At 47.6% G+C, this 26,710-nt stretch overlaps 1 protein-coding gene across 1 annotated transcript in view; it reads right to left on the reverse strand.

The window, feature by feature from the left end:
• The window catches only part of CORIN (corin, serine peptidase), a gene marked incomplete at both ends in the record, with an annotated part of 107,446 nt that extends 82,962 nt beyond the window's left edge, over positions 1 to 24,484 (reverse strand). The window contains 3 exons of the mRNA XM_083368064.1: positions 12,752 to 13,171; positions 20,530 to 20,674; positions 24,455 to 24,484. Coding sequence (XP_083224190.1) covers positions 12,752 to 13,171; positions 20,530 to 20,674; positions 24,455 to 24,484 — 595 coding nt within the window. The remainder of the gene's footprint in view (positions 1 to 12,751; positions 13,172 to 20,529; positions 20,675 to 24,454) is intronic.
• Positions 24,485 to 26,710: the final 2,226 nt, after the last annotated feature.

A 26,710-nucleotide genomic window follows, 5' to 3' on the forward strand; every position in this document is an offset into this window, starting at 1 on the left:
AATTGTCTCCTTTTTTTCTTTCTCTTTCCAATTTTGCTATTTTATAAAATTTCTCATAAAGAAAAGAGTTCTGCAGAGAGAAAGGATTGAAGAAGTTAAGTAAGAAATTTATTCTTCTACTCAACAATGTGACAAATTTTTTTTGCTCAATTTCATGCCATTGTGAATATTTTTGGAAATATATTTTTAAAAAACTGTAACTTTATATGGCGATTGTTGTTGTGTTGTTAGTTGCGAAGTCGTGTCCGACCCATCGCGACCCTATGGACAATGTTCCTCCAGGCCTTCCTGTCCTCTACCATCTTCTGGAGTCCATTTAGGCTCACGCCTACTGCTTCAGTGACTCCATCCAGCCACCTCATTCTCTGTCGTCCCCTTCTTCTATTGCCCTCCATCTTTCCCAGCATTAGGCTCCTCTCCAGTGAGTCCTTCCTTCTCATTAGCCGGCCAAAGTATTTGAGTTTTAGCTTCAGGATCTGGCCTTCTAAAGAGCAGTCAGGGTTGATCTCCTCTAGGACTGACCGGTTTGATCGCCTTGCAGTCCAAGGGACTCGCAGGAGTCTTCTCCAGCACCATAGTTCAAAGGCTTCAATTCTTTGGCGCTCAGCCTTTCTTATGGTCCAGCTTTCACTGCCATACATTGCAACTGGGAAGACCATAGCCTTGACTATATGCACTTTTGTTGACAGGGTGATGTCTCTCCTTTTTAGTGTGCCGTCTAGATTTGCCATGGCTTTCCTCCCCAGGAGCAAGCGACTTTTAATTTCTTGGCTACAGTCCCCATCTGCAGTGATCTTGGAGCCCAGGAAAATAAAATCTGTCACTACCTCCATTTCTTCCCCATCTATTTGCCAGGAATTGAGAGGGCCAGATGCAATGATCTTGGTTTTCTTAATGTTTAGTTTCAACCCAAGTTTTGCACTCTCCTTCTTCACCCGCAACAAGAGGCTCTTTAGTTCTTCTTCACTTTCTGCCATTAGAGTGGTATCATCTGCATATCTTAGGTTGTTGATGTTTCTTCCGGCAATCTTAATTCCAACTTTTGATTCATTTAGCCCTGCCTTTCTCATGATGTGCTCTGCATATAAGTTAAATAGGCAAGGCGACAGTATACAGCCTTGCCGGACTCCTTTCCCAATTTTGAACCAATCAGTGGTTCCGTGTCCAGTTCTCACTGTTGCTTCTTGGCCCGCATATAGGTTTCTCAAGAGACAAATAAGATGGTCTGGTACGCCCATCTCTTTAAGGACTTGCCAGAGTTTGTTATGATCCACACAATCAAAGGCTTTAGCATAGTCAATGAAGCAGAAGTAGATGTTTTTCTGGAACTCTCTAGCTTTCTCCATGATCCAGCGTATGTTAGCAATTTGATCTCTAGTTACTCTGCCTCTTCGAAATCCTGCCTGTGTCAAAACTCGTCCTGCAACGAACAGGGTAGATATCGAAAACAGGAACGAGAGACTCCTGCCGCAGTCTAGAAGCACTTTATTCCACAGAGCTTTAGCCGCAACGAGAAACAAAGCCAGCGTTGGCTGCTATCTGCATCCAACGCTGCTATATACACATCCAAAAACCCCACCCAAACTCCACCCAAACAAGCCTCCGCCCTCCCAGTCCCTATAACTTCCCCACCCCTCCCTTACAAAGCCTTCCGCCCGACGCTCAGGCAGGTAAGGCTCCCCCAACGTGTCACCACCAACGCGCCCTTTCCCTTCACCCTCACCCACTCCCTGCTGCACCCACCCCCGAAGCCCCCTGTCACCCAGCCACCCGGACACCGCAGGGGGGAAGGACCCGTCCCCTGACAGCGTCGCCACACTGCGCCGCGCAGCCAGGAAGACCCCCCAGGCCGCACAGTTAGGAAGTCGGCTCAGGCCTCCGCCAGGCTGGCCGCAGTCCGGGGCCCGTTGCTCCCGAGCCGGGGAACCGCGCGTCGTCGCGTCGGCGGGCGAGGCCTGCAGCTGCGGCGCGTCCAGAAGCGCCAGAAGAGACGGCCCGGGATTCGGAGCCTCCCACGCCGGGGAGCCCCTGGATGACGCGCCGCCGGGCGCAGGAAGCAGCCGCGGCGCGTCCGGAAGCGCCGAGACGAACGCCGCGGGCCGTTGGACTCCCCGGGCCGTGCTGCAGTTTGGCGGGGCCGGGAGGAGCCGCGGCGCGTCCGGGAGCGGCGAGGGGAGCGTCGCGGGCCTCCGAGCTCTCCGGGCCATGCCGTCTCCAGGTGGGTTCGGAGGGAGGGTAGCCGGGTGTGCCGGGGGGGTGGAGGGGCCCCCCCTCGTGTGTCGGGCTGCCGAGGCCCGACATGCCGCCCCCTCTACCAGGGGCTCACCTGGAATGCAAGGAGAGAGAGGTGAGCGATCCGTAACGTGGTTAACTGTCCCCCCCGGGGTCTTCCCCGGCTTCCCCGGGTGTTTCCGGTGGAAGGCACGGAGAAGGCGTGGTGCACACACATCCTCATCCCGTACCCAGGTAGCCTCCTCCATGGGGTACCCCTTCCAGAGCACCAAGTATTGCACCCGCCCTCTTCGTTTCCGGGAGTCCAGGATCTCCTGTACCTCGTAGTGACTGCCCTGTACTGGTCCCGGGCCACCCTCCCCTGCCGCTGCAGAGGCGGTCGTAGCAGGCTTCAGCAGGCTGCTGTGGAAAACGGGGTGTATCTTTCCCAGTAGAGGAGGTAGCCGGAGTCTGACGGTGACGGGGTTGACTACCTGTATAACTCGGAAGGGTCCGAGGTACTTGGGTCCTAGCTTTCTACATGGCACCTGCAGCCGCAGGTATTTTGTAGAGAGGTAGACGAGATCACCCACTTTGGGGGGTGCAAACGACCGTCTTTTCCTGTCCGCCTGCTCTTTGTATGACTCTGCTGCTTGTTCTAACGCCTTCTTAGCCACCCCCCACACCTCCTCCAATCGGTGCATCCACGCCCCAGGTGTGCAGGATGCCGGGGCCCCCTGATCGCACCCCGCGATAGGAACGAACTCGTAACCGGATACCACTTTAAAGGGGGAGAACCCAGTGCTGCTATGCACTGCATTGTTATAGGCAACTTCCGCGAAGGATATCAAGTCCACCCATTCGGACTGTTGGTACGACACATAACAGCGCAGGTATCGCTCCACCGCCGCGTTCGCGCGTTCTGCGGCTCCGTTCGTGCTTGGGTGGTACGCCGAGCTCAGACCTTGTGTCGCTCCAATATAACGCACGAACTCCCTCCAGAACCGGGCCGTAAACTGTACCCCACGGTCGGAGATGATACGTCGTGGCACCCCGTGGAGACGATAGATATGTTGAACAAACAGCCAGGCTAGTCGACGGGCCGAGGGCAATCCCTTACAGGGGATGAAGTGGGCCTGTTTTGAGAACAGGTCTATAACTGTCCACAATGCGTTATATCCCCTGCTTTCCGGTAGCTCAACCACAAAGTCCATCGCGATGTCCTGCCAAGGTCGTACGGGGTCGGCCACCTGTTGCAGGAGGCCTGCCGGTTTCTTGGTGGAGGGCTTAGTGGTTGCGCAGATGCGGCACCTTTGCACGTAGCTTTCAATGTCCCGTCTCATGGTTGGCCACCAGAACTGGCGGCGGGCCAGATGCAGGGTTTTCACGAACCCGTAATGACCTGCCTGCCTAGCGTCATGGCATTGGTAAAGTGCCTGATCTCGTGCCGCTGCAGGCACATACAACCTGGCCCCGTGCCAAGCTAAACCATCCCGCAACGTGAGGGTGTCGGGGTGCGCCCGCATCCAGTCGTCAGTCGCCAACGCTCCCCTACAGGCCCGCAGGAAATCGTCTGTCACGGTGTTGGCCCTGTGCTCCGTCTCCTCCACCGGGCGGGGCGGCGGTACCAGTGCCTGCACTACCTCCTCCTTCCGGCAATCGTACTGCGGTAGCCGAGACAAGGCATCCGCCAGGAAATTCTTACCCCCAGGCACATACTTGAGGCGAAACCGGAAGCGTTGGAAGTATTGGGCCCACCGTACGTGTTTCGGGGACAGTCGGCGGGGTGTTTGCAGGGCTTCCAGGTTTTTATGGTCCGTCCAAACCTCGAACTCCTGGCTAGCCCCCTCCAGAAGGTGTCTCCAAGTCCCCAGGGCCCAGCGGACCGCAAAGGCCTCCTTCTCCCAGATGGCCCAAGCCCTCTCCGCGGTCGTTAACTTCTTGGAGGCGTACGCGCAGGGCCGCAAACTTCCCTTTGCATGCCGTTGCAGAAGAACAGCTCCAACAGCCACGTCGCTTGCATCAGCCTGAACCACGTAGGGCAGGCCAGGGTTCGGGTGTTGCAGAACGGGCTCCCTGGCAAACTGCGCCTTGAGCGCCTCAAAAGCCCGCTGGCATGTAGTGGTCCACACAAGCTTCTGCCCTGGCCGCGGCAACGTTGCCATTTGTTTAGTCCGCAGTAGGTCCGTGAGCGGCAAGGCGATGGAAGCGAAATGTGGGATGAATTGCCGATAAAAGTTGGCGAAGCCAAGGAAACTCTGCAACTGTTTCCGGGTCCGTGGGGCTTGCCACTGTTGGATAGCCTCCACTTTCCCCGGGTCCATCTCCACCCCGTTGGAGGACACACGATATCCCAAGTAGTCCAGCCGGGGCTTGTGAAACTCGCATTTCGACAGCTTCACATATAGCCGAGCGTCCCTCAACTTGGTCAGCACACTCCGCACTAAGGCAACATGCTCCTCTAGCGTAGATGTATATATAAGGATGTCATCAAGATAGACAAGGACCCCCCGGTACAGATGGTCGTGCAGGACTTGGTTAATCAACTGCATAAATACCGCGGGGGCTCCTTGCAGGCCAAACGGCATTACCCTAAACTGGAAGCTCCCCAACGGGCAGTTGAAAGCCGTCTTCCATTCATCACCGGCTTTTATCCGGACACGGTAATACGCCTCCCTTAAGTCCAACTTGGTGAACACCCGGCCCGTAGCCAAATGAGCTAAAAGGTCCTTCACCAAAGGGAGAGGGTACAAGTGCTCCACACACACCGCGTTGACCCCCCGATAATCAACGCACAGTCTCAGGGTCCCGTCTTTCTTCTCTCGGAACAGGACAGGAGCCGCCATCCTGGACCGAGCAGGCTGAATGAACCCCCTCCGCATGTTCTTGTCTATATATTGACGGAGCTCCTGCATCTCCCGGGGTGCCATTGCGTACATGCGGGGTTTCGGCAATTTTGCTCCTGGCTCCAGTTCAATAGCGCAGTCCGTGGGGCGGTGGGGTGGCAAGGCGTCACACTCCTTCTCATCAAAGACATCTGCGAGATCGCTATACTCCCGTGGTACCTGTGTCTCGAGCCCGGTGCCCACCCCTGCGGCCCCCTCAGGCCCATTAACCCCCTCCGGACCCAGGAAGGAATGCTTTTCAGGAGGCTGGGGCCCTGTCCCGAGGCGGAGGTGTCGGCATCCCCCCTCCCACCAGACTGTGGGGCCCCACTTGTCCAACCACGTAAGCCCCAGGATGACTGCCTCCGTCATAGACGGCACCACAACAAACCGGAGAGTCTCCCAGTGTGTACCCAACTCCATCCTCACCGGTGCCGTTACATGTGTAATAGGTGCTCCACCCAAAAGGGACCCGTCTACCTGCTGAAACCGGATAGGTTTGGGGAGCCGCTGAAGAGGAATACCGGCCTCCCTTGCCATCACCAAGCTAATAAGGCAGCGTGTGCTGCCTGTATCAATCAGGGCCTTACACTCCCTCCTCTCACCCGTCCGTGGGCTGATCAACACTACAGGCAGCACAAAAGGACACACCGGAGCGCTTACCATCGGGTCCTCCTCGTACTCGTGATCCTCGGAGCCATCGGACGTGTCCGTTCGTCCATCCGCCGGGCCTGCTGGGCGTTTCGGTGTCGATGTCCGAGGTGTCTTGTCGGCCACCTGGTATGCTGTTCTGGAGCGGTCTGCAGCTCTTCTGGGGGTCGAGCCCCGCGCCTCCGGAGGATTGGGCCCTGGTCGCGGCGGAGGTAACGGACAGTCCACCGCCCGATGCCCCGGTTGGTCGCAGCGGAAACAGCGGATTGTTGGACGGGGCGCCGGTGGGGCCCCGGGTTGTGTCGCCACCACCACGGGCTTCCGATTCTCTGTCTTCGGCCCCTCCGGGGTCCTCCAGGCTCCAGGGGCCACTGCTGGTCTGCCCCGGGTATCCTGCAACCCAATGTCCAGCTCCACCGCCACCCGGAACCAGTCCTGAAGCCGTGCTGGAACCCCCCGCACCACACACGCCCGCCGGAGAGCTCCATCAAGACCGGCCCGGAAGTGGTGCACCAGCAGGCGCTCAGGCCACGAACGTAGCCTGCCCGCAACCCTGCGGAACTCAAGCACGTACTGCTCTGCCGGTCGTCCTCGCTGCCTGATGGCTAACACTTCGGCCTCCGCGCGATGTAAGCGGGATACGTCTTCAAAGCGGACGCGGAGGGCTTCCAAGAACAGCCCCACGTCCCCGAGCTCACGGGCGTGGTCACTGTAGAGGTCCGCTGCCCAGGTTGCAGCCTCGCCCTGAAGGCACGCGGTGACCGCCACCACCATCGCCCACTGTGATGGATAGGTATGGGCGTACCCGTCCAGATGGTTAATCACCTGCCCCAGGAACATGGCCAGGCGGTCGGGATGCCCATCATAGGTTGTAGTGAGCGGTGGGGGTCCCCACACCACGCCCGGTCCCCAATGCCCAACAGGTGGACGGGTCTGAGCCTGGGACACCCCCACCGACCTGGGTGCGGGACGTCCAGGACCCCGGTCAGGCGTCGGCCAAGCCTCACGCCCCCCTTGTGCTCGTGTGGTTGGGGCCCGAACGCCCCCCTCCCCAGGCACCTTGAACTTTGGGCTAGCTAGTCGGAATCGGGATGTTGCTGACTGACTGGGTGCCCCCCCGAGGGACCACTGTCCCGTGTCTTCGTCAGGGGCCATGGCTCCCCAGGAACCGCCGTCACGTGCCCCGACCTCTCCGAACCTTTCGCGCAGCACGTCCATAGTTTGGCTCCCGGGAGCAGTTGAATAGCTGTATTCCTCGCCATCATCATCGGTAAGCCGACGCTCCCTCCAGCCCAGTGGAGCCCCACCGGGTCGGGCCGTTCGCCCTTGCTCGAGCCCCGTGCGCCCCAGGATGGAGCTCAGCCACCACTCTCCCCCCTGGGTTTGGCTACTAACGCCCTGAGACTCCACCGCAGGGTCTGTTGGTTGCACGTCCCGCACTTTGGGCCTCACAACAGGTTGGACGTCCTCCACGTCCCTCTCCACAGGGGTTGTCACCTCCGGCCCGGGTGCCTCCTCCGAAGCGGTCTCCAACGCGGCCCCTTGCACACCCTCCGCCATGGCACACAAAGGGAACACAGCTGAAAGGCAGTAGGGCCGCAACGCTAGGGTACGCTGGCTTTCTGTCAAAACTCGTCCTGCAACGAACAGGGTAGATATCGAAAACAGGAACGAGAGACTCCTGCCGCAGTCTAGAAGCACTTTATTCCACAGAGCTTTAGCCGCAACGAGAAACAAAGCCAGCGTTGGCTGCTATCTGCATCCAACGCTGCTATATACACATCCAAAAACCCCACCCAAACTCCACCCAAACAAGCCTCCGCCCTCCCAGTCCCTATAACTTCCCCACCCCTCCCTTACAAAGCCTTCCGCCCGACGCTCAGGCAGGTAAGGCTCCCCCAACGTGTCACCACCAACGCGCCCTTTCCCTTCACCCTCACCCACTCCCTGCTGCACCCACCCCCGAAGCCCCCTGTCACCCAGCCACCCGGACACCGCAGGGGGGAAGGACCCGTCCCCTGACAGCGTCGCCACACTGCGCCGCGCAGCCAGGAAGACCCCCCAGGCCGCACAGTTAGGAAGTCGGCTCAGGCCTCCGCCAGGCTGGCCGCAGTCCGGGGCCCGTTGCTCCCGAGCCGGGGAACCGCGCGTCGTCGCGTCGGCGGGCGAGGCCTGCAGCTGCGGCGCGTCCAGAAGCGCCAGAAGAGACGGCCCGGGATTCGGAGCCTCCCACGCCGGGGAGCCCCTGGATGACGCGCCGCCGGGCGCAGGAAGCAGCCGCGGCGCGTCCGGAAGCGCCGAGACGAACGCCGCGGGCCGTTGGACTCCCCGGGCCGTGCTGCAGTTTGGCGGGGCCGGGAGGAGCCGCGGCGCGTCCGGGAGCGGCGAGGGGAGCGTCGCGGGCCTCCGAGCTCTCCGGGCCATGCAGTCTCCAGGTGGGTTCGGAGGGAGGGTAGCCGGGTGTGCCGGGGGGGTGGAGGGGCCCCCCCTCGTGTGTCGGGCTGCCGAGGCCCGACAGCCTGTACTTCTGGTAGTTCTCGATCCACATACTGCTGTAGCTTGTAGGATTTTAAGCATGACTTTACTAGCATGAGAGATGAGTGCAATGGTGCGATAGTTTGAACGTTCTTTGGCACTGCCTTTCTTTGGAATTGGAATGTAAACTGATCTTTTCCAATCCTGTGGCTACTGTTGAGTTTTCCAAATTTGCTGGCAAATTGAGTGTAGCACTTTTACTGCATCGTCTTTTAAGATTTTGAATAGCTCAGCTGGAATACTGTCACCTCCACTAGCATTGTTGTTGCTCAGCTTTTCTAAGGCCCACTTCACTTCACATTCTAGGATGTCTGGCTCGAGGTCAGTGACCACCTCATTGTGATTATCAGGGACGTTAAGCTCATTCTTGTATAGTTCTTCTGTGTAATTTTGCCATCTCTTCTTAATCTCTTCTGCCTCTGTTAGGTCCCTGCCATTTTGCTCCTTTATCATGCCCATTTTTGCATGAAACGTTCCTTTCATCTCTCCAATTTTCTTGAAAAGATCTCTGGTCCTCCCTATTCTATTGTTTTCTTCTATTTCTTTGCATTGTTCATTTAAGAAGGCATTCTTATCTCTTCTAGCTATTTTTTGGAATTCTGCATTTAATTGGGAATATCTTTCTTTTTCTCCCTTGCCTTTCGCTTCCCTCCTTTCCTCAGCTATTTGCAAAGCTTCCTCAGACAGCCATTTTGCTTTCTTGCATTTCTTTTTCTTTGGGATGGTTTTGGTTGCTACCTGTTGTACAATGTTGCGAACCTCTGTCCATAGTTCTTCAGGCACTCTATCAGATCTAATTCCTTAAATCTATTTGTCACCTCTACTGTATATTCAACAGGGATATGATTTAATTCATACCTGACTGGCCTAGCGCTTTTCCCAACTTTCTTTAATTTAAGCCTGAACTTTGCAACAAGAAGCTCATGGTCTGAGCCACAGTCAGCTCCTGGTCTTGTTTTTACTGACTGTATAGAGCAGGGGTCTTCAAACTTGGCCCTTTTATGACTTGTGGACTTCAACTCCCAGAATTCCTCAGCCAGCATGCCTCGCTGAGGAATTCTGGGAGTTGAAGTCCACAAGTCATAAAAGGGCCAAGTTTGAAGACTCCTGGTATAAAGCTTCTCCATCTTTGGCTGCAGAGCATATAGTCAATCTGATTTCTGTGTTGACCGTCTGGTGATGTCCATGTGTAAAGCCGTCTCTTGGGTTGTTGGAAAAGAGTGTTTGCTATGACCATTGTATTCTCTTGACAAAATTCTATCAGCCTGTGCCCTGCTTCATTTTGTACTCCAAGGCCAAACTTGCCTGTTATTCCAGTTATCTTTTGGCTTCCTACTTTAGCATTCCAATCTCCCATGATGATAAGGACATCATTTTTGGGTGTTAGTTCTATAAGGTGCTGTAGGGCTTCATCGAACCGGTCAATTTCATCCTCTTCAGCGATAAGGAATGATAATTGTTTAATTGTCCATGCATGTCACTCAATGGAATGCCCAGCATATTATATGTAAAACTGAACTTATGATTGAATCAGCAAAACAATATGTAAGAATTATTTCCCATAATGAGTTTGCAGCCAGATACAAACTTATTAGGTTAATTTTTGGGGGTGTGAGGTGATCAAACAGAAAACATGTTTTAAGCCCGTCTTGTTGAATAAGCCAGAGGAGGCTGGGGTCGTATACTGCAGTAAGTCACAAACTATAATACCCAAACCACAATAGTTTATTTTGCATAACACATTAAGGCCAAAACAAAAATGCCTCCTTATGTTTTAAATTAGAACCACATGTGAACTCAGTCGACATCTTAAAAATGAAAACAGTGTTAGATAAAATAAACAGTTTTGCGGTCTGGGCATCCTTATGTATTGTTTCTCGTCAACAAGTTTCACGGTAAATGCAGACCCAACAACACTAACTAGAACACAGGATGAACACACAATGAAAACTCCTTACCTGCACAACACATGGACAGACTTAACCATTGTTTCAACAGTACGCATCCTAGGCCAAGCGGGCACACTCAAGACGCATCAGCCATAACCAGGAACCCAGAAATAAATTAACATCTACCATACATACCATTCAGAAGAAGCCATCAAAAGGCCACAACACCAGGCAGTAAACAATATGAAATGTCTACAAGAGATTTTTTTTTCTCTTGCAGAGAGCCCCAAGGACCTCACCCCTTCAAATATTCTTTTGGGACCATTTGAAATTACTACAGACCAGTGGTGGGATTCAGCCGGTTCGCACCGGATCGGTAAAACCAGTAGCTAATTTTTTTGTTGCACAGGCCCAGAACGGACTTCCGGAAGCGGCATCCACACAGAGAACCGGTTGTTCACCTGTTTGAATCCCACCACAGCAACAGACCTTCCTCATAGCTACAACCCAGTTTCCTAGTTACAACAGCCATACATACAGTCTATGTCAGGGGTAGGCAACCTTGGCTCTTTTATGACTTGTGGACTTCAACTCCCAGAATTCCTGAGCCAGCCATGCTGGGAGTTGAAGTCCATCAGTCATAAAAGAACCAAGGTTGCCTACCCCTGTCTATGTCATGTGCCAACTGGGTCACGTTTGCAGTGTCCTGTAGTCACATGACCATTTTTTTGGAGGGGGGCCAGTTACCGGCATTTATTACGTCTGCTTTCTGGCAACAAAATACTTATTTGAGAAAATGGAGTCACTTACTCACTACTGCATTCACTTAACTATCGTAAAAAAAAAGCTATTTCAAATCCAGTCACGTAATGCCTCAACTTACATCTGCAAAGACTTACAACCATAATTCCAGATCCAATTTGAATTGTAAATTGGGGATTATCGGTTCAAGGTTTCCAGTTGGGCAACAGAGCTCAGTTTTTCACATCCTGCCAGCTTTTGATCAGTTATTTTCAACACTATAAAATTTGATACATCCATTTCCCAGTTCCTTCTTTTGTCTTGTGTTGCTTTGCAGAATGTCTGGTTGTCTGTTACTGTTGTTGAACCCTACTAAGAAATGCTACACAAAAGAAATCAAAATAGCAAGGACAATTTCTTTAATGATATTTCCCAAAAGAAAGTACTGTGTTTTATTCCGTTTTTTAAAATTCTTCTTGACTTTTTCCAGAGCTGTTCTCAAAATCCATTTATGAATGTATAAACACTAGTATGAAAATATGCCCTAGTCTTATGCTACAATGAAGGAAGTACACTACTAGAAAAAAATTGCTATTTCAAATGTACTTAGATATGCTAAGGTTCAGTTTAAAACAACATAGCTTGTTTCAATTAGAGTTAAATGCTATAAATAAATGGGGTTTTTTTGTAAATGCTATACAAAACAAACAGCCATCACTCTACTAAACAACCAATTCCCACAATATTGTCAAACTATTTCCTAATCTTCCTATGACTAAAACATTGTTGGCTTGTATCTTACGATTTAATCATTTTGTTTAGTATCTAGTATGATTTATGTTGATTGCTTATTTAGTATCCTATGACTTGAATGTTGCATCTTATGATTTATGATGAATGTATTTTATGACTATAAATCATGATTTATCGCTTGTTGCTCGCATGTACATTGAGAGCTTATGCACCGGAGGCAAATTCCTTGTCCAATCACACTTGGCCAATAAAAGAATTCTAATTCTAATTAGAGTTAAATGAGACTCGTTATTTTGGGACTGTGGCCAATGAAGCCTGCCCCTTGAAGAAAGTTTTAAAAAGTGAAGCAGCTGCACTCCGCAATCACAACTTGTTTAATGTACTTTAACAAGCTTGGTGTTACTTCCTAAGCGACAGTATACCACTGCTGTTGACTTTTCCAGAAATAAACAGCTTAGCTTGCTGTTGCCCTGGTTGGATTCTGCAATAGCTCACCTCTGCTTGTATAAGCACGTTCCCATCGGACTGTGAGGGACTCAACGTTCGTAACTAGCTTTTATCTAATTCAAGTGAGGAATGGGATGCCGTGGAAGCCACCTTTGTTAAGTACAGGTAGTCCTCAACTTACGACCACAGTTCAGCCCAGAATTTATGTGGCTTAAGTCAGACAGTTGTTAAGTGAGCTTTGTCTCATTTTACGACCTTTCTTGCCCCATTGGTTCAGTGAAATCGCTGCAGGGGTGAAATTAACCGCACGATTGTTAAGTGAATATGGCTTCCCTGTGGACTTTGCTTGCCAGAAGGTCGTAAAAAGGGATCAACATAACCCCGGGACACTTCAACCTTTCCAAGTATGAATCACTCGTCAAGCAACCGGATGTAAATCACAGGACCGTGGGGATGCTGCAACGGTCGTTAAGTGTGAAAAACAGTCGTAAGTCCCCCCTTTCAGTGCTGTCATACAGTCACTAAATGAACCGTTGTTTAAGTCGAGGATTGCCTGTAATAGTTCCTGCAAAGAATGTCTCCAATCATCCTATCACCTTTTTGTGCCCTAATTAAGAATCCATATTAATATAAACATACCTTTTTTAAAACCCACGTCTTGCACGGCGGGCGTTATTGTAGGCGGTTCCACTGTGGGCTCGGAAAATGTTTTGTTCGTGACTTTGATGGATGGGTCAGTCAACCCCAGATCCTCTTCTACTGCCCCTTCTGCCGCTGACCAATTTTTATGTGGAGTTTTGGTCAAAATCCTTCCATCTGTAATATTAGTTTTCACTGCTGGAGTTGCAGGGGCAAACCGAGAGGTTCCCGTAAGTATACTAATGTTTGGGTGCATCTGGCTGACATGAAAAGACTGGTTTGTTTTCCAAGAGGTCAGTTCTATTTTATTGTCCACTGAAGGAACCACAACTGCATCACTCTCATTCGTGCTAGGAAAATGACTGTCGGTGCCAAGTAAGTCACTTCCATTTGAATGAACGCACTTTTTCCCCAACACACCTGCATTGAAAAACAAAATAAAAATAAAACATAATCAGCCTATCTAAAACATATATATATTAACTTCCAGGAGACATTCCAAACACAACCTGTTCTATGAAAACAAGACAGTTGAAAACTGCAATATTGGGAAGGTAAGATACATCTTTTATTTTTTTAATTTTAGCCATCGTGGCAACTGGTTACCAACAATTTTCCATCCATTACTTAAATTTCCTAGTCTTTGTCTATCCACTTGTACCTTTAAAAATGTACTTTATAAGACCATAATTTGAGAGTACAGTATACACAACAGACTCTACAATCCTTTGTACAATGTATATGGTGTGTTCAAAGAATTCCAAAAGAATTTAGTAACATTTTACGTTTTATCTCCCACCGTCTTCTCACTTGAAGAAGGAATTTTATGGACACAGTGTGTGTATACTTATGCAGCCACACTGTTGTTTTTTATTGTTCTTTTTTCCCCGTAAATGATATCAGTTTTTCAACTGAATTGTACAGCTTATATGTTATATTAAATGATTTCCCTTGATCTGTTTTTATATATATATCTCAAAAACCTGAGATTTTAACAGGGATGTGCAGACTTTTTATATCCATGGTGACAACAATGGTGCATTGGATGATCTCTAAGAAATACCATTTGCCTGCAAGCAACAACTGGTGGGACCATAAAATAGAGAAAGTAATAGCAGATGAAGAAGCTAAATTGCTCTGGGACTGTAGAATTCAAACAGACAAGCACTGGCCACATAACACCCGGGACTTAACAATTGTTGATAAGAAAGACAAAAAAAGTCTGGATAGTGGACGTGGCAGTGCCTGCAGACAGCAAAATAGAAAAGAAGATAACAGACGTGCAAATAGAAATAGAAGTATGGCAAACAATGGGGAAAAAAGCAAATGTTCTACCAACAGTAATAGGCATATTGGATCCAATTCCAAAAGAACTGGAAACGCCATAAAAAGGTAAAGGTAAAGGTTTCCCCGCACATGTGTGCTAGTCGTTTCCAACTCTAGGGGCCGGTGCTCATCTCCGTTTCAAAGCCGAAGAGCCAGCGCTTGTCCGAGGACGTCTCCGTGGTCATGTGGCCGGCATGACTAGATGCCAAAGGCGCACGGAACGCTGTTACCTTCCCACCGTAGTGGTCCCTATTTTTCTACTTGCATTTTTACGTGCTTTCGAACTGCTAGGTTGGCAGAAGCTGGGACGCGTAACAGGCGCTCACTCTGTTACGCAGCACTCGGGATTCGACCTGCCAAACTGCCGACCATCTGATCGACAAACTCAGCGTCCTAACCCACTGAGCCACCGTGTCCCTTAAACGCCATAGGCATTGATAAAGATCACTATCAAGTCAATTGCAAATGGCACCTTTACTTGGGAAAGCTACATCTTGCAACAGTATCTTTAACATCATTAAACAGATCCTTGGGAAGGACTTCATAGGTCGATTAAAAATGCCAAATCCAATCTAAACGTTTAGCTGACTGTGCATTTAGCCATAATAATAATAATCCAATTCTCTGGACTTGTAACAACACAGTAGGACAAAATTTTCAAAATCTCCTGCCTTTCTTCCACAGGGGTTTCTGCAAGATATGGTTAAAATAAACAGCCAAGATGACAACTAGAATTGTGCAACTAAAGCTCTGCCCATTTTCTATGAACCTTTATGTGAATTAGTAGGAAGTTTTTTCTGTTATGTCTCTGAACTTCACTACAAGATGCTTTCCTCACAAACACCTCCAATCTCCTGTCTCATTCAGGAGATGTAGGTACCAAATGTATCAAAACAAAATTGGTCATCAGAGAATTGAATGACCAACATAGGCAAACGATTATGCATACTCATAACTCTTCAAAGGTGATGGAACAAATTAGCCCAGGAAAAACACACTTGTGCTTCTATCTCAGTAATAGAAAGAATTTGAGGTCTGGTAACGTCATTGACAAACTTAATGCATGAAATTGAAAAAGCAAAGGCTTCATTCACACGGGAAGAGGCGTACATTGCCCTGATTTATAAAGATGGAAATGATCCAATTTGGGGGGTTTATACAACACGCTAGTCCAAAATTTGCAAAATCTTTCAAACCACACAGCAACGATACGAACCGCTCTCCCGACTGAATGTATATTATAATCTTTTTACAACACTATTAGCTGATTAAGAGCTGTATTGGAGCAGTGATTAGAACGCAGTATTGCAGGCTAAATCTGCTGACTGGAGACTGCCAGCAGTTTGGCAGTTCGATCCTGACCGACTCAAGGTTGACTCAGCCTTTCCATCCTTCCGAGGTCGGTATAAAATGAGGAAAAAAGATTGTTGAGGGCAAGAGGCTAACTCTGTAAACCACTTAGAGAGCTGTAAAGCACTATGAAATGGAATATAAGTCTTAAGTGCTATTGTTACTGCTATTAACTAAAGAAATGTATCCCGGATATAATACATATCAATGATAATACGTATCAAACCATGTTGCCTTTCTTTTGTCATATTCCCTTGCCTTCTTGCTAATTCCACCATATTATACTGCAAAAATGTCTGTTAAGGTGGAAAGAATGGCCACCTGTGTCTTCAGACTGGTACAACAACATTTGCAAACATCCAAATCAGCCCAGGGAAACTAATGGAGCTGTTATGTATCCAAGTGCAGGCATCTGCATAGCAACAGCCACCAGGGGGTGTTGGCCTGGACGGTTTTGGCGGGAAACCCAGCTTCGGCGGGAAACCTAGGGCCAACCCCATTGGCTAGCCACCTACCTGGCCAAGTATATAAGGAGGCCAAGTAGCCCTTGTTCTCCAGTACGAACCCCCCCACAACAAAGAGCTGAACACGTACTCCGGCTGGCGTCTCTTCCTTGCGTCGGACCCACTACATTACAGGAGCTAAAGCAGCGTTTCTTAATCTTGGCAACTTTAAGACATGGACTTCAACTCCCAGAATACCCCAATCTCAACCAGCATGTTTTAAACCTGCCAAGGTTGAGAGACACTAAGCTAAAGAGTGATCTATCCCAAGGTAAATGAATATTTCGGCTTCATGTTATTTACAGTGGTACTCTTTGAAGTGGTACTGCTTTGAAGAAAAGAAGGACTAGGGATGAAATGTTAGCAGTATTCCAGCATTTGAGGGGGGCAGCTTATTTTCCAAAGCACCAGGAGGCAAAACAAGCAACAATGGATGGAAACTAATCAAAGAGAGAAGCAACCTAGAACAAAGGAGAAACTTCCTACTAGCAAGAACTATTAATGGCTTGCCTTCAGAAGTTCTGGATGCTTCATCACTGGAGGCTTTTAAATAGATAGATAGATAGATAGATAGATAGATAGATAGATAGATAGATAGATAGATAGATAGATAGACAGACAGACAGACAGACAGACAGACAGACAGACACAGACAGACCTTTATTGTCAAAGTACATGTGTACATTGAGATTAGCTGAGCCTCCCCCCGTGCTCTCTCCCCCCAACACACAGTGACAACAAACCCTCCATCCTACCACACCATGTGAACCAACTACACCACACACCGGCCTCCCAAGTCAATTCTGCATAAGATTATGTCCCATTTAAAAGCCTAACAGCCCACGGATAAAAGCTATTTTTCAGCCTGTTGGTACGGCTGGCTATACTCCTATATCTCCTACCAGATGGTAGGAGAGTAAAGAGATACCGTCCAGGGTGTGAGTCATCCCTGAGAATCTTCCTCACTCTTCCAAGGCAACGAGCCCTGGCGAGGTCATCCAGTGGTGTCAGGGAACAGCCCACAATGTTTTAAGAAGAGACTGGACAACCATTGGTCTGAAATGGTATAGGGCAGGGGTCAGCAACCTGAAACAGTTTAAAGAGCCACTTGGAACCGGTTCCCTCAGAAAAGGAAAAACTGAGAGCCGCAAAAAATGCATGCGCATGCGTGTACATGCACGCATGTGCAGAACAGGGTTCGACTGAAGAGTGGAGACAAGGCGAGATATGCACCTACCCTGCATATTTGAATTGATTGGTTGAACTATTTTAGTCTCACTTTTTTTTTTTGGACTGCACATGGCAGAGGACTGGGAGCCGCAGGAGACGGCTGAAAGAGCCGCATGCGGCTCCGGAGCCGCGGACCTGTGGTATAGGGTCTCCTGCTTGAGCAGGGGGTTGGACTAGAAGACCTCCAAGGTCCCTTCCAGCTCTATCCTGAATTGAAACTCATCAAATTTGGCACACAACGCATTTTGACCAGAAAATGTAGTCCCGGTACTCAACATCTGTTCAGTTCTCAATGCACAAGCTAGAACTTGTTGGTGTTCAGCTGCCTTGTGACTCACTACATTTATTCCTCGTGGGAAAAATCTGTTTGGTACTCATCCGTTTTTTGGTAACTCATTGTGCCTCCGGAAACCAATTAACGAGGAGCACCGAGGAACCACTCTATAGCAATATAAAACTTCCTCCCCTGTTTCTGAAGAACCTGGAGGAGGCTGACTTAATAATGGAAACACAATCTTCAACAACAGCTAACCAGCAAAGAAAAGCAGGTCCTCCCGACAATTTCCTTATTGGCCTTTTAAGTATTCCTAGTAACCTTGGGTGTTGCCCAGTCTACAGCAAAAATGCAGAAACAGAATTTGATTTATTTTTACATTCATCCCAAGAGCATTGCAACTGGACGTAAAACAAGCTAAAGCTCTCAGCCACAAAACAATACTTGATTATTTTTTTCACTCTCTCACTGTCTGTGGATATGGGGGAAATACTGTGTATCTCCTTTTTCGGGCACAGTTGAGTGAATACATCGCACGAAGTCACAACTCAATGTGCATTTGTAGCCCGGGCTTTCAAAATTTACCCGGAATGTATCGCTGACTACAAATCTTCTCCCCAGATGTGCTAGCATCTCAGCAGCTGTTAAAAAGAAACAATTCCAGCAAAGCTTTAATTTATGCAGATTGAAATGTAATGGAATTGCCTCTTAATGCAATTTCTTCCAGACAATGCACCTCAGAAAGAGTTCCTTTTGTTTGCCTTTCCAGACAGGAATTAGTATCAGGGAAGCTTCCTTACACTGCAAAAAAAAACAATTGTGTCATGATTTACTTCAATCAGAATAGAGTTGGAAGGGGTCAATCTCACTTGGTCCCTCAACACCTGTTCCATAACGAGGAAGGCCCACCAGCGTCTTTACTTTCTGAGCAAACTGAGGAAGTCACAGCTTCCACCACACATCCTCACAATCTTCTACAGAGGGACTCCTGAGAACACCCCGAGCAGTTGCATTACTGCCTGGTTTGGAAACTGCACCGTTTCGGATCGCAAATCCCTACAGCAAATAGTGAGGATGGCAGAGAAGATCATCGGGGTTGCTCTTCCCTCTGTCATGGATATTTACATCACACGTTGCATCTGTAAAGCCAGAAACATTGTGGCTGATTACACACATCCCTCATACACACTCTTCACCCTTTTGCCATCTGGAAAGAGGTACAGGAGCATTCAGGCTCGGACATCCAGATTGCGTTAACAGTTTCTTCCTACAAGCCATTAGAATTCTCAACACGAAGAAACTGGAACTATAAATACTTGTATTTGTAGTTTTTTTTTAAGTTTTTAGTTTAGAGTTATGTGTAGTTTGTGTTCTGTTCTTTTTTTTGATTCGTCTCTGATGTAGCACCTTGGTCCTGGGGAAACGTTGTTTCGTTTCACTGTGTACTATACTGTATATTGTTGAAATGACAATAAAGTCGTCTACTACTTCTACTACTACTACTACTACTACTACTACTACCACTACCTGGTCCAATCTGTTAGGGATTGTTGTGCAGAGGTCTCCTTGTGCTACCAAGGAGTTGCACAGACAAGGAAGTGTACTGAGAGCAGTAAGAGTCACACAGTAACCACAAGAGTACACTGAGTTGTGAAAGCAAAAAGTATTTTACTTTAAGGTGGTATAAGAACAAAAATGCACGGTCAAAAATAAACAGTCCAGGTCATACACAATAGTAACAGTCCAAGTAGCAATCCAAATACAAAGTCTTCTTACCGGTCCAGAGGTCAATACACAGTTGTACAGGTTTATCACAGTAGTAAACCAATAGTACAGCAAAACAGAGCAAAAACAGTAACAGTAGAGAGAGTAGTGAATTCAGAGAGATAGAAGCTACGTTCCTAGCTTCCTCTTATGGCCATGAGAAAACTTACACACCCATTGGCTAATTAACATCTTAAAGTCACAACATCATGGTTAATATATTTTCAACCCAACATTGTAGGCTATCACCATATGCCTAACACAATCCCCCAATCAAGCAGGAGACCCTATACCAGGGGTAGGCAACCTTGTCTCTTTTATGACTGGTGGACTTCAACTCCCAGAATTCCTGAGCCAGCACAGCTCAGCTTGGCAACCTCTCTCTTTCCCCTCAGCATGGCTGGCTCAGGAACTCTGGGAGTTGAAGTTCACGGGTCATAAAAGAGCCAAGACTGCCTACCCTTGCCCCATACCATTCCAGACAAATGTCTGTTATTTCTCTTCTTAAAAACCTCCAATGATGAAGCACCCACAACTTCTGGAGGCAAGCTGTTACACTGGTTAATCGTCCTCATTGAAGTTTCTCCTTAATTCCAGGTTGCTTCTCTCCTTAATTGGTTGCCATCCATTGTTTCTTGTCTTGCCTTCTGGTGCTTTGGCGAATAGGTTGATTTCCCCCCCCCTCTTCTTTGTGGCAGCCCCTCAAATTGTGGAACACTGCTATCATGTCCCCCCCCCCCCGGCCCTTCTTTTCTCTAAACTGGCCATTCCCAAAATCCTGCAGCCTGTTTTACTCTCCAGGCCTTTAACCATCTTAATTGCTCTTTCTCCACCCCCCAAAAGTCTCAACATCCTTTTTGTAATCGTTATGCAGCATTCCGGGTGTGGCCTTAGTATGGATTTATAAAGCGGTACTAATACTTCACAAAGTTTTGATTCTATGTCTCTGTTATGCAACCATGGATTGTACTAACTTTTTTGGCTGAACAGTTCATGCCCAAGGCACGTCTTTTTTTAGTCGGGGGGGGCAGATAACGTGGAAGAGGAATTCTTTTCTGAAAGGGAGGGGCCACGAAGAGGGACAACCGCCCCAACCTTGCCCCGGGTTCCCAGCACGTTTTCCTTTAAAAACGTGGCCCGTTCTGAAAAAGAACCGGCAGGTTCTGAATTTGGGACAGGTTTTAGATTCTAAAAAAGTCTTGCTTCTTTTCGCCCCCCTCCCCTTCCTGCCAGTCCCCACCTGGGGCCCATCTGCATTTTGCGCGAACAAATTATTGATGAAGTTCAACGTCCCTCACTTTCATCTTTGACTCATCTTTTCTGATACTCACCTGCAAATGAAAGAAGAATCACAAACAAAAGTATAACGGTGCAGATGCATGGAATTAGAACTAGCATTAACAGCCTGAAGTATTTTGCAGAGGTCAGTTTCTGAGAACAGCCTTCGTCCATTTTATCTTCATCTGTTCCTGGAACCTGAAACACAAGAGAGACCGAGACTTATATTTCTATATGTACTCTGTAGTAGAAAACTGCCACCGAATCAAAAAATACTTTCTTTTCTAGCAGAAATGGCTGAGACTGTAGTGTAAAAAGCTGGAGCTCTCAAACTCTATTTGCCAGAAGCCACTGAATCTTCACACAAGTAGTCCTTGGCTTACCACCGTTCATTTAATGACCGTTCGAAGTTACAATGGCACTGAAAAAAGTGACTTGGCAACTGACTCATATTTAGGAGGGTTGCAGTGTCCCAGAGCCATGTGACCACCTTTTGCATCATCATCATCATCATCATCATCATCATCATCATCATCATGATAATTGTTGTGTATGTAGGATGCTTGGCTGGCACAGCCAACCTAACATCACTGGCATCACTCAGGTGATGTGATTGGTAAACCTGTCTGGCGGGAAATATACTACACCGGGTTGGGTGTTACCTGGCCGGCGGGAAAACAGAACAATCGGGTTGGTCGGGCATCAGTAGCATATAAGGGATTGACGAGGGTAGGACTACGCTTCCATTATGTGATCAATAAAAGGAACAGTTCGTGTACCCTGTCTCATTCTTGTGTCCATGTGGCCGCACACACTACAACAATAATGATGATGATGATGCCATTAGTACATGGGCAGTCCCAGTGATACGCTACCCAGCTAGAATTATCAACTGGACTTTGGCTGAACTGGAAAACCTAGATCGGAAGAGGCGTAAACTTTTGAATATGCACCACGCTCCACATCCACGAAGTGACATCAACAGGTTGTACCTGCCAAGAAAAAAAGGGGGCAGAGGGATACTGCAAATCCACCAAACAGTAGAAGAAGAAAAACAAAGTTTGAATGACTATGTGAATCAAAGTGCAGACAAACTGCTGCAGGCTGTGAAAACAGAGAACATTATAAAAATAACAGAAACACAAGGCAGAATATAAGAAAAAATGGCTGGATGACAGATTAAATAGATGGAAAACCAAAGCTTTGTATGGACAGCATTTGAAAAACATTGAAGGAAAATCTGTTAACAACTTGACATGGGCATGGCTTAAGATGGGAACCATCAAAAAGAAATGGAAGGCTTAATACCGGCTCCTCAAGAACAAGCACTACCAACAAATGCCATGAAAGCGAAGATACAAAAATCCACTGACAATCCAAATTGCTGACTTTGCAATGACAAAGTTGAAACTGTTTCACATCTGTGAGTGCAGCAAAATCGTGCAAACGGATTACAAAGCTAGACATGACCGAGTTGCTAAATTAATCAACTGCACATGCTGTAAAAAATACGACTTGCCTGTGTCCGAAAAGTCATGGGAACATAAGGTGGAAAAAGTTGTCAAGAATGAGAGGGTGAAGATATTGTGGGATTCCGAATACAGACAGATCGCCTTTTGGAACACAACCCGCCAGATATCGCAATAGTAGAGAACCGAAGTGTACAGCTGATTGATATTGCTGTACCAGGAGACGCCAGAATCAAAGAAAAAGAACTGGAAAAAATTACGAAACATCGCAACCTGGCCATCGAAACTGCGCGATTATGGATAAAACATGTAACAGTGATACTCATTGTCATCGGGGAACTGGGAACTATGTCCAAAAACTTTGCAAAACACATCAAGAAACTGCAGCTTCCAGCAATAACTCCAACAATGCTACAAAAAACTGCGTTACTTGGAACATCTTACATTTTAAGGAGACATCTGGTTGATACCTAGGATGCTGGCAGCAACCCGTGTCAACCATTAGTGCCAGTCAATTTGAGTGTTCAGTTGACTGAGTTTCATGTTTTATGAATAAAAGTTTTCATAATAATAATAATAATATTTGGAAGGGAGCTTGGAGGTCATCTAGTCCAACTCCCTGCTCAGGCAGGAAACCCTATACCATTTCGGACAAATGGCTGTCTAGTCTCTTCTTAAAAACTTCCAGTGTCGCAGCATTCGCAGCTTCTGGAGGCAGGTTGTTCCACTGATTAATTGTTCTAAGTGTCAGGAAATTTCTCCTTAGTTCCAGGTTGCTTCTCTCCTTGGTCAGTTTCCATCCGTTGCTTCTTGTCCTGCCTTCAGGTGCTTTGGAGAATAGCTTGACTCCCTCTTCTTTGTGGCAAGCCCTGAGAGATTGGAGTACTGCTATCATGTCACCCCTCGTCCTTCTTGTCATTAGACTAGACATGCCCAATTCCAGCAACCGTTCCTTATATGTTTTAGCCTCCATCTTGAGAAACCTGGAAGTTATGTCAGGATGCTTTTTGTTGATTATAGCTCAGCTTTCAAAACCATTTTGCCGAGCATTCTCATCGAGAAGCTGACTGACTTGAAATTTTCCCCCTCCATCTGCGATTGGATTCAAGACTTTCTTAGGGACCGGTTACAAACAGTGAGGGTCGGGTCTGCTTTGTCTACCCCCCTGAAACTTTGCTCGCCACAGGGCTGCGTGCTTAGCCCCTACCTGTACTCTTTGTACGCATATGACTGTGTATCATCAGACCCATATACTGCGATAATTAAGTTGGCAGATGATACTATCATGGTGGGGATATTATTACAGGTGGGGATGAGACAGCATACTACAGGGCGGAGGTACAAAAACTATCCATATGGTGTTGTAACAACAACGTGCACCTGAACATTGGCAAGACGAAAGAGATGGTGCTAGACTTCCGGAGGAAAAAGGAGGAACCTGCCCCACTTTACATCGGGGAGGACTGTGTGGAGAGAGTTTCCTCCTTTAAATTTCTGGGAGTCTACCTCTGCGAAGATCTGACCTGGAAAGTTAATACAACACAGGGGGCCAGAAAGGCCCAACAGAGACTTCACTTTCTCAGGGTCTTGCGGAAGAACAGGGTAGAAAAACAACTGATGACCCTCTTTTACCAGTCTACTATAGAGAGCGCCCTCTCGTATGGTATTGTGGTTTGGTATGCTGGTCTGACAGCCATGGATAGGAAAGTATTACAGAGGGTGGTGAGCACAGCACAAGACATCGTGGGCTGTCCCGACACCACTGGATGACCTCGCCAGGGCTCGCTGCCTTGGAAGAGTGAGGAAAATTCTCAGGGATGACTCACACCCTGGACGGTTATCTCTTTAGTCTCCTACCGTCGGGTAGGAGATACAGGAGTATAGCCAGCCGTACCAACAGGCTGAAGAACAGCTTTTATCCATGGGCTGTTAGGCTCTTGAACGGGAAATAATTTTATAAACTTTATGCATGATTGACTTGCAAGGCCGGTGCGTTGTGCAATTAGCTCACATGGTGTAATAAGATGGAGGGTTTGTGTCACTGTAAGTTGGGGGTGGGGGCACGAAGGGAGGCTCAGCCAATCTCAATGTATACGTGGTTTGTACTTTGACAATCAAGGTTCATTCATTCATTCATCATCTTTGTTGTTCTTCTTCTTACAAGCAAATTCAATGGGAAAGCCAGATTCTCTTAACAACCGTGTTATTCATTAATTTCAGAACTGCTAGCAGAGATGGCTAAGCTGACTGTACTGATTAAAGAAAAGAATACGAACATTTTTACTGCCACATGGAAACTGTTTCTAGACTTTGTGCTTGAGGTTGAAAAAAAATGAAATTTTGATTTTGGGTTTTACCAGTTAGATAGACTTGATGTTATCGAAATGGCTAGCTTGTATTAATTTTGTAAAAGTAAAAAAGTTGAGGTTTAAAGTTGATAACGCTACTTTGCTGCACCAAAGGAAATTGGAAGTCAATGCCTTCTTTTTTTCTCTTCCTTACACCTCACTTCGCTATTCCCTTTTCCCTTCCCCACCATTTCCGCTATTTACAGTTATATTTTCACTGTATTGTATATACTATAAACTAATAAAACTTTATACCTTAAAAAAAAAGAACTGCAGTGATTCACTTACAAACTGTGGCAAAAAAAGGTCAGAAGATTCACTTAACAAATATCTCACTTTGGGGCCCAATTGTCATAAGTCAACTTTTCTTGATTCTGTCTTGGCATAGCAGCTTGGTAGTCCTCACTGCCACTACCAATCTTTCAAGAGGTGCCTCGCAACATTCATCCTTCCCCTTTCAGTGGATGACCAAACTAAGAAACCAACTCCACATAGATAAGATAATCTTTATTGTCATTTTTTTAATGTGGGCACAATGGCACACATCAAAAATGAAATTTAGTTGCCCGCTCTCAAAGTGAAACACATACATGACACACACCTAAAACATACTGTATACAATATATGTATAGACCCACACCCCTACATATACATAACAATAAAATATTAAATACTGTCCATCTTGAATATATAATGGAAGGAGGAAGCCTGGGAGTTCACAAGGTTAATGCTGTATGGAAAGGAACGATGGCTGAATCTGGATGTTCTGCCTCGGATACCACGGAGCCCCATCCTCCCAGAAGGCAACAAGGAAAACGGGTCGTGAAGAGGATGTGTCGTGTCCCAGATAATCTTACGGACCCTGTTCAAGCAATCCTTCTGCGCTATGTCCTGGATGGGAGGGAGGGAACTGCCAATGATCTTTTTGGCCATCCTCACCACTCTCTGCACAGCCTTCCTGTCTGAAGCAGTGATGCTTCTAAACCAGACTGTGATGATGATAACTTTATTGTCACTTTGAATGTACACCAATCGGCATACATCAAAATGAAATTTCGTTGCATACAGCTCTCAAAGGGTCACCACCTCCGATATATACTTCTTGTTCGTGGCCCACTCAAATTTCACATTGTCCATTTTAGTCTCTAGGGAGTGAACGATGGCACACAGGACAGATGGAAATGGGGCTCCATGTGGATTAGCCCTCAAATTCGCTTGTATTCTGACAACCTCGCCTTCTTTCCTTTTTCTGATCCTGACTCTTCCACCTTTTCCTTAAAGAGGCCTTGCTTCTTTTTGCCCCTGGAGCACGCTGCTGCTGCCACCAACTCCTCCAAAAGCCTCTCTCTCTTCCTCTGGGCCTGCCGACAGCCTCATCCAGTTCCTTCACTCCATAAGCTCCAGGTCCTCTCCTCCTCTGCCTCCTCTGGAAACAGCCCTGATTTGCAATAGAATCCATCACTGGGCCAGCAGTCAGATCTTGTTGCTGGTAGAACAAATTCAAACAGTGCCAACGACTTTTAACGGTCTCACCAACAGTTCCAAAACAACTAGAAACTTGCCATGCCAGCAAAGATTGTCGGTCGTATGTCGTATGTTACCTTAGTTCCACCATGTTGCTCAAAACACATTAAAATCTTCCTGATCATGTGGCCTATATAGCCCTTACTATCCCTCCCAAAACTATTTGCCTTCAAGAGCCAATGCAGCCGCAGCCATTCCAGGCGCTGCCATCTTAGATCTCCTGTGATGCTGTATGACAGGATGCTCTTGATCGTCCCCCTGTAGGAAGTGGTCAGGACAGGGGAAGGAAGATAAGCTTTTCTCATGCGATGGAGAAAATGCAGGCGCTGCTGTGCACGCTTCACCAGTGTCTCGCCGTTGAGCCACCAAGCCAGCCTACTTGTTAGTTGCACACCCAGGAATTTGATGCTGGCAACCATCTCCACAGGTGAATCATTAATTCACAGAGAAGTGTGGCTGTGCCTGCCTTTTCTGAAATCGAGAATGATTTCTTTGGTTTTCCCGGTATTTAAAACTAGGCTGTTTTCTTTATACCAGTTCACCAACTCCTCAACCTCCTTGCAGTAAGATCAGGAGTAGGCATATTGCAACAGCTCTATGAACAAGCTTGAATGTTCTTCCCCCTCTTCTAGTTTCTCCTTGTAAACTAGGGAAGGGCTTAGCTGACATTAAAATTAGTGCTGGTAATTATAAATGTCAGAGCTAGTTTAAAGAAAAATTACATACAAAAAAAATGTTCCAAGCAGACCACAAGATGGCTCTAGCTTGCTTCAACTGCCTTACTTCCACCCTAAACTCAAAAGGCATCCGAAATTAAAGTTACTAGAGCAAGAAGGGTCTACAGAAATATTGCAACTTCATGCAAACTTTAAATATTTTAAATCGACTACAGA

This window comes from Vipera ursinii (genome assembly GCF_947247035.1).
Source record: "Vipera ursinii genome assembly, chromosome: 7".
NCBI classification, from domain to species: domain Eukaryota; kingdom Metazoa; phylum Chordata; class Lepidosauria; order Squamata; family Viperidae; genus Vipera; species Vipera ursinii.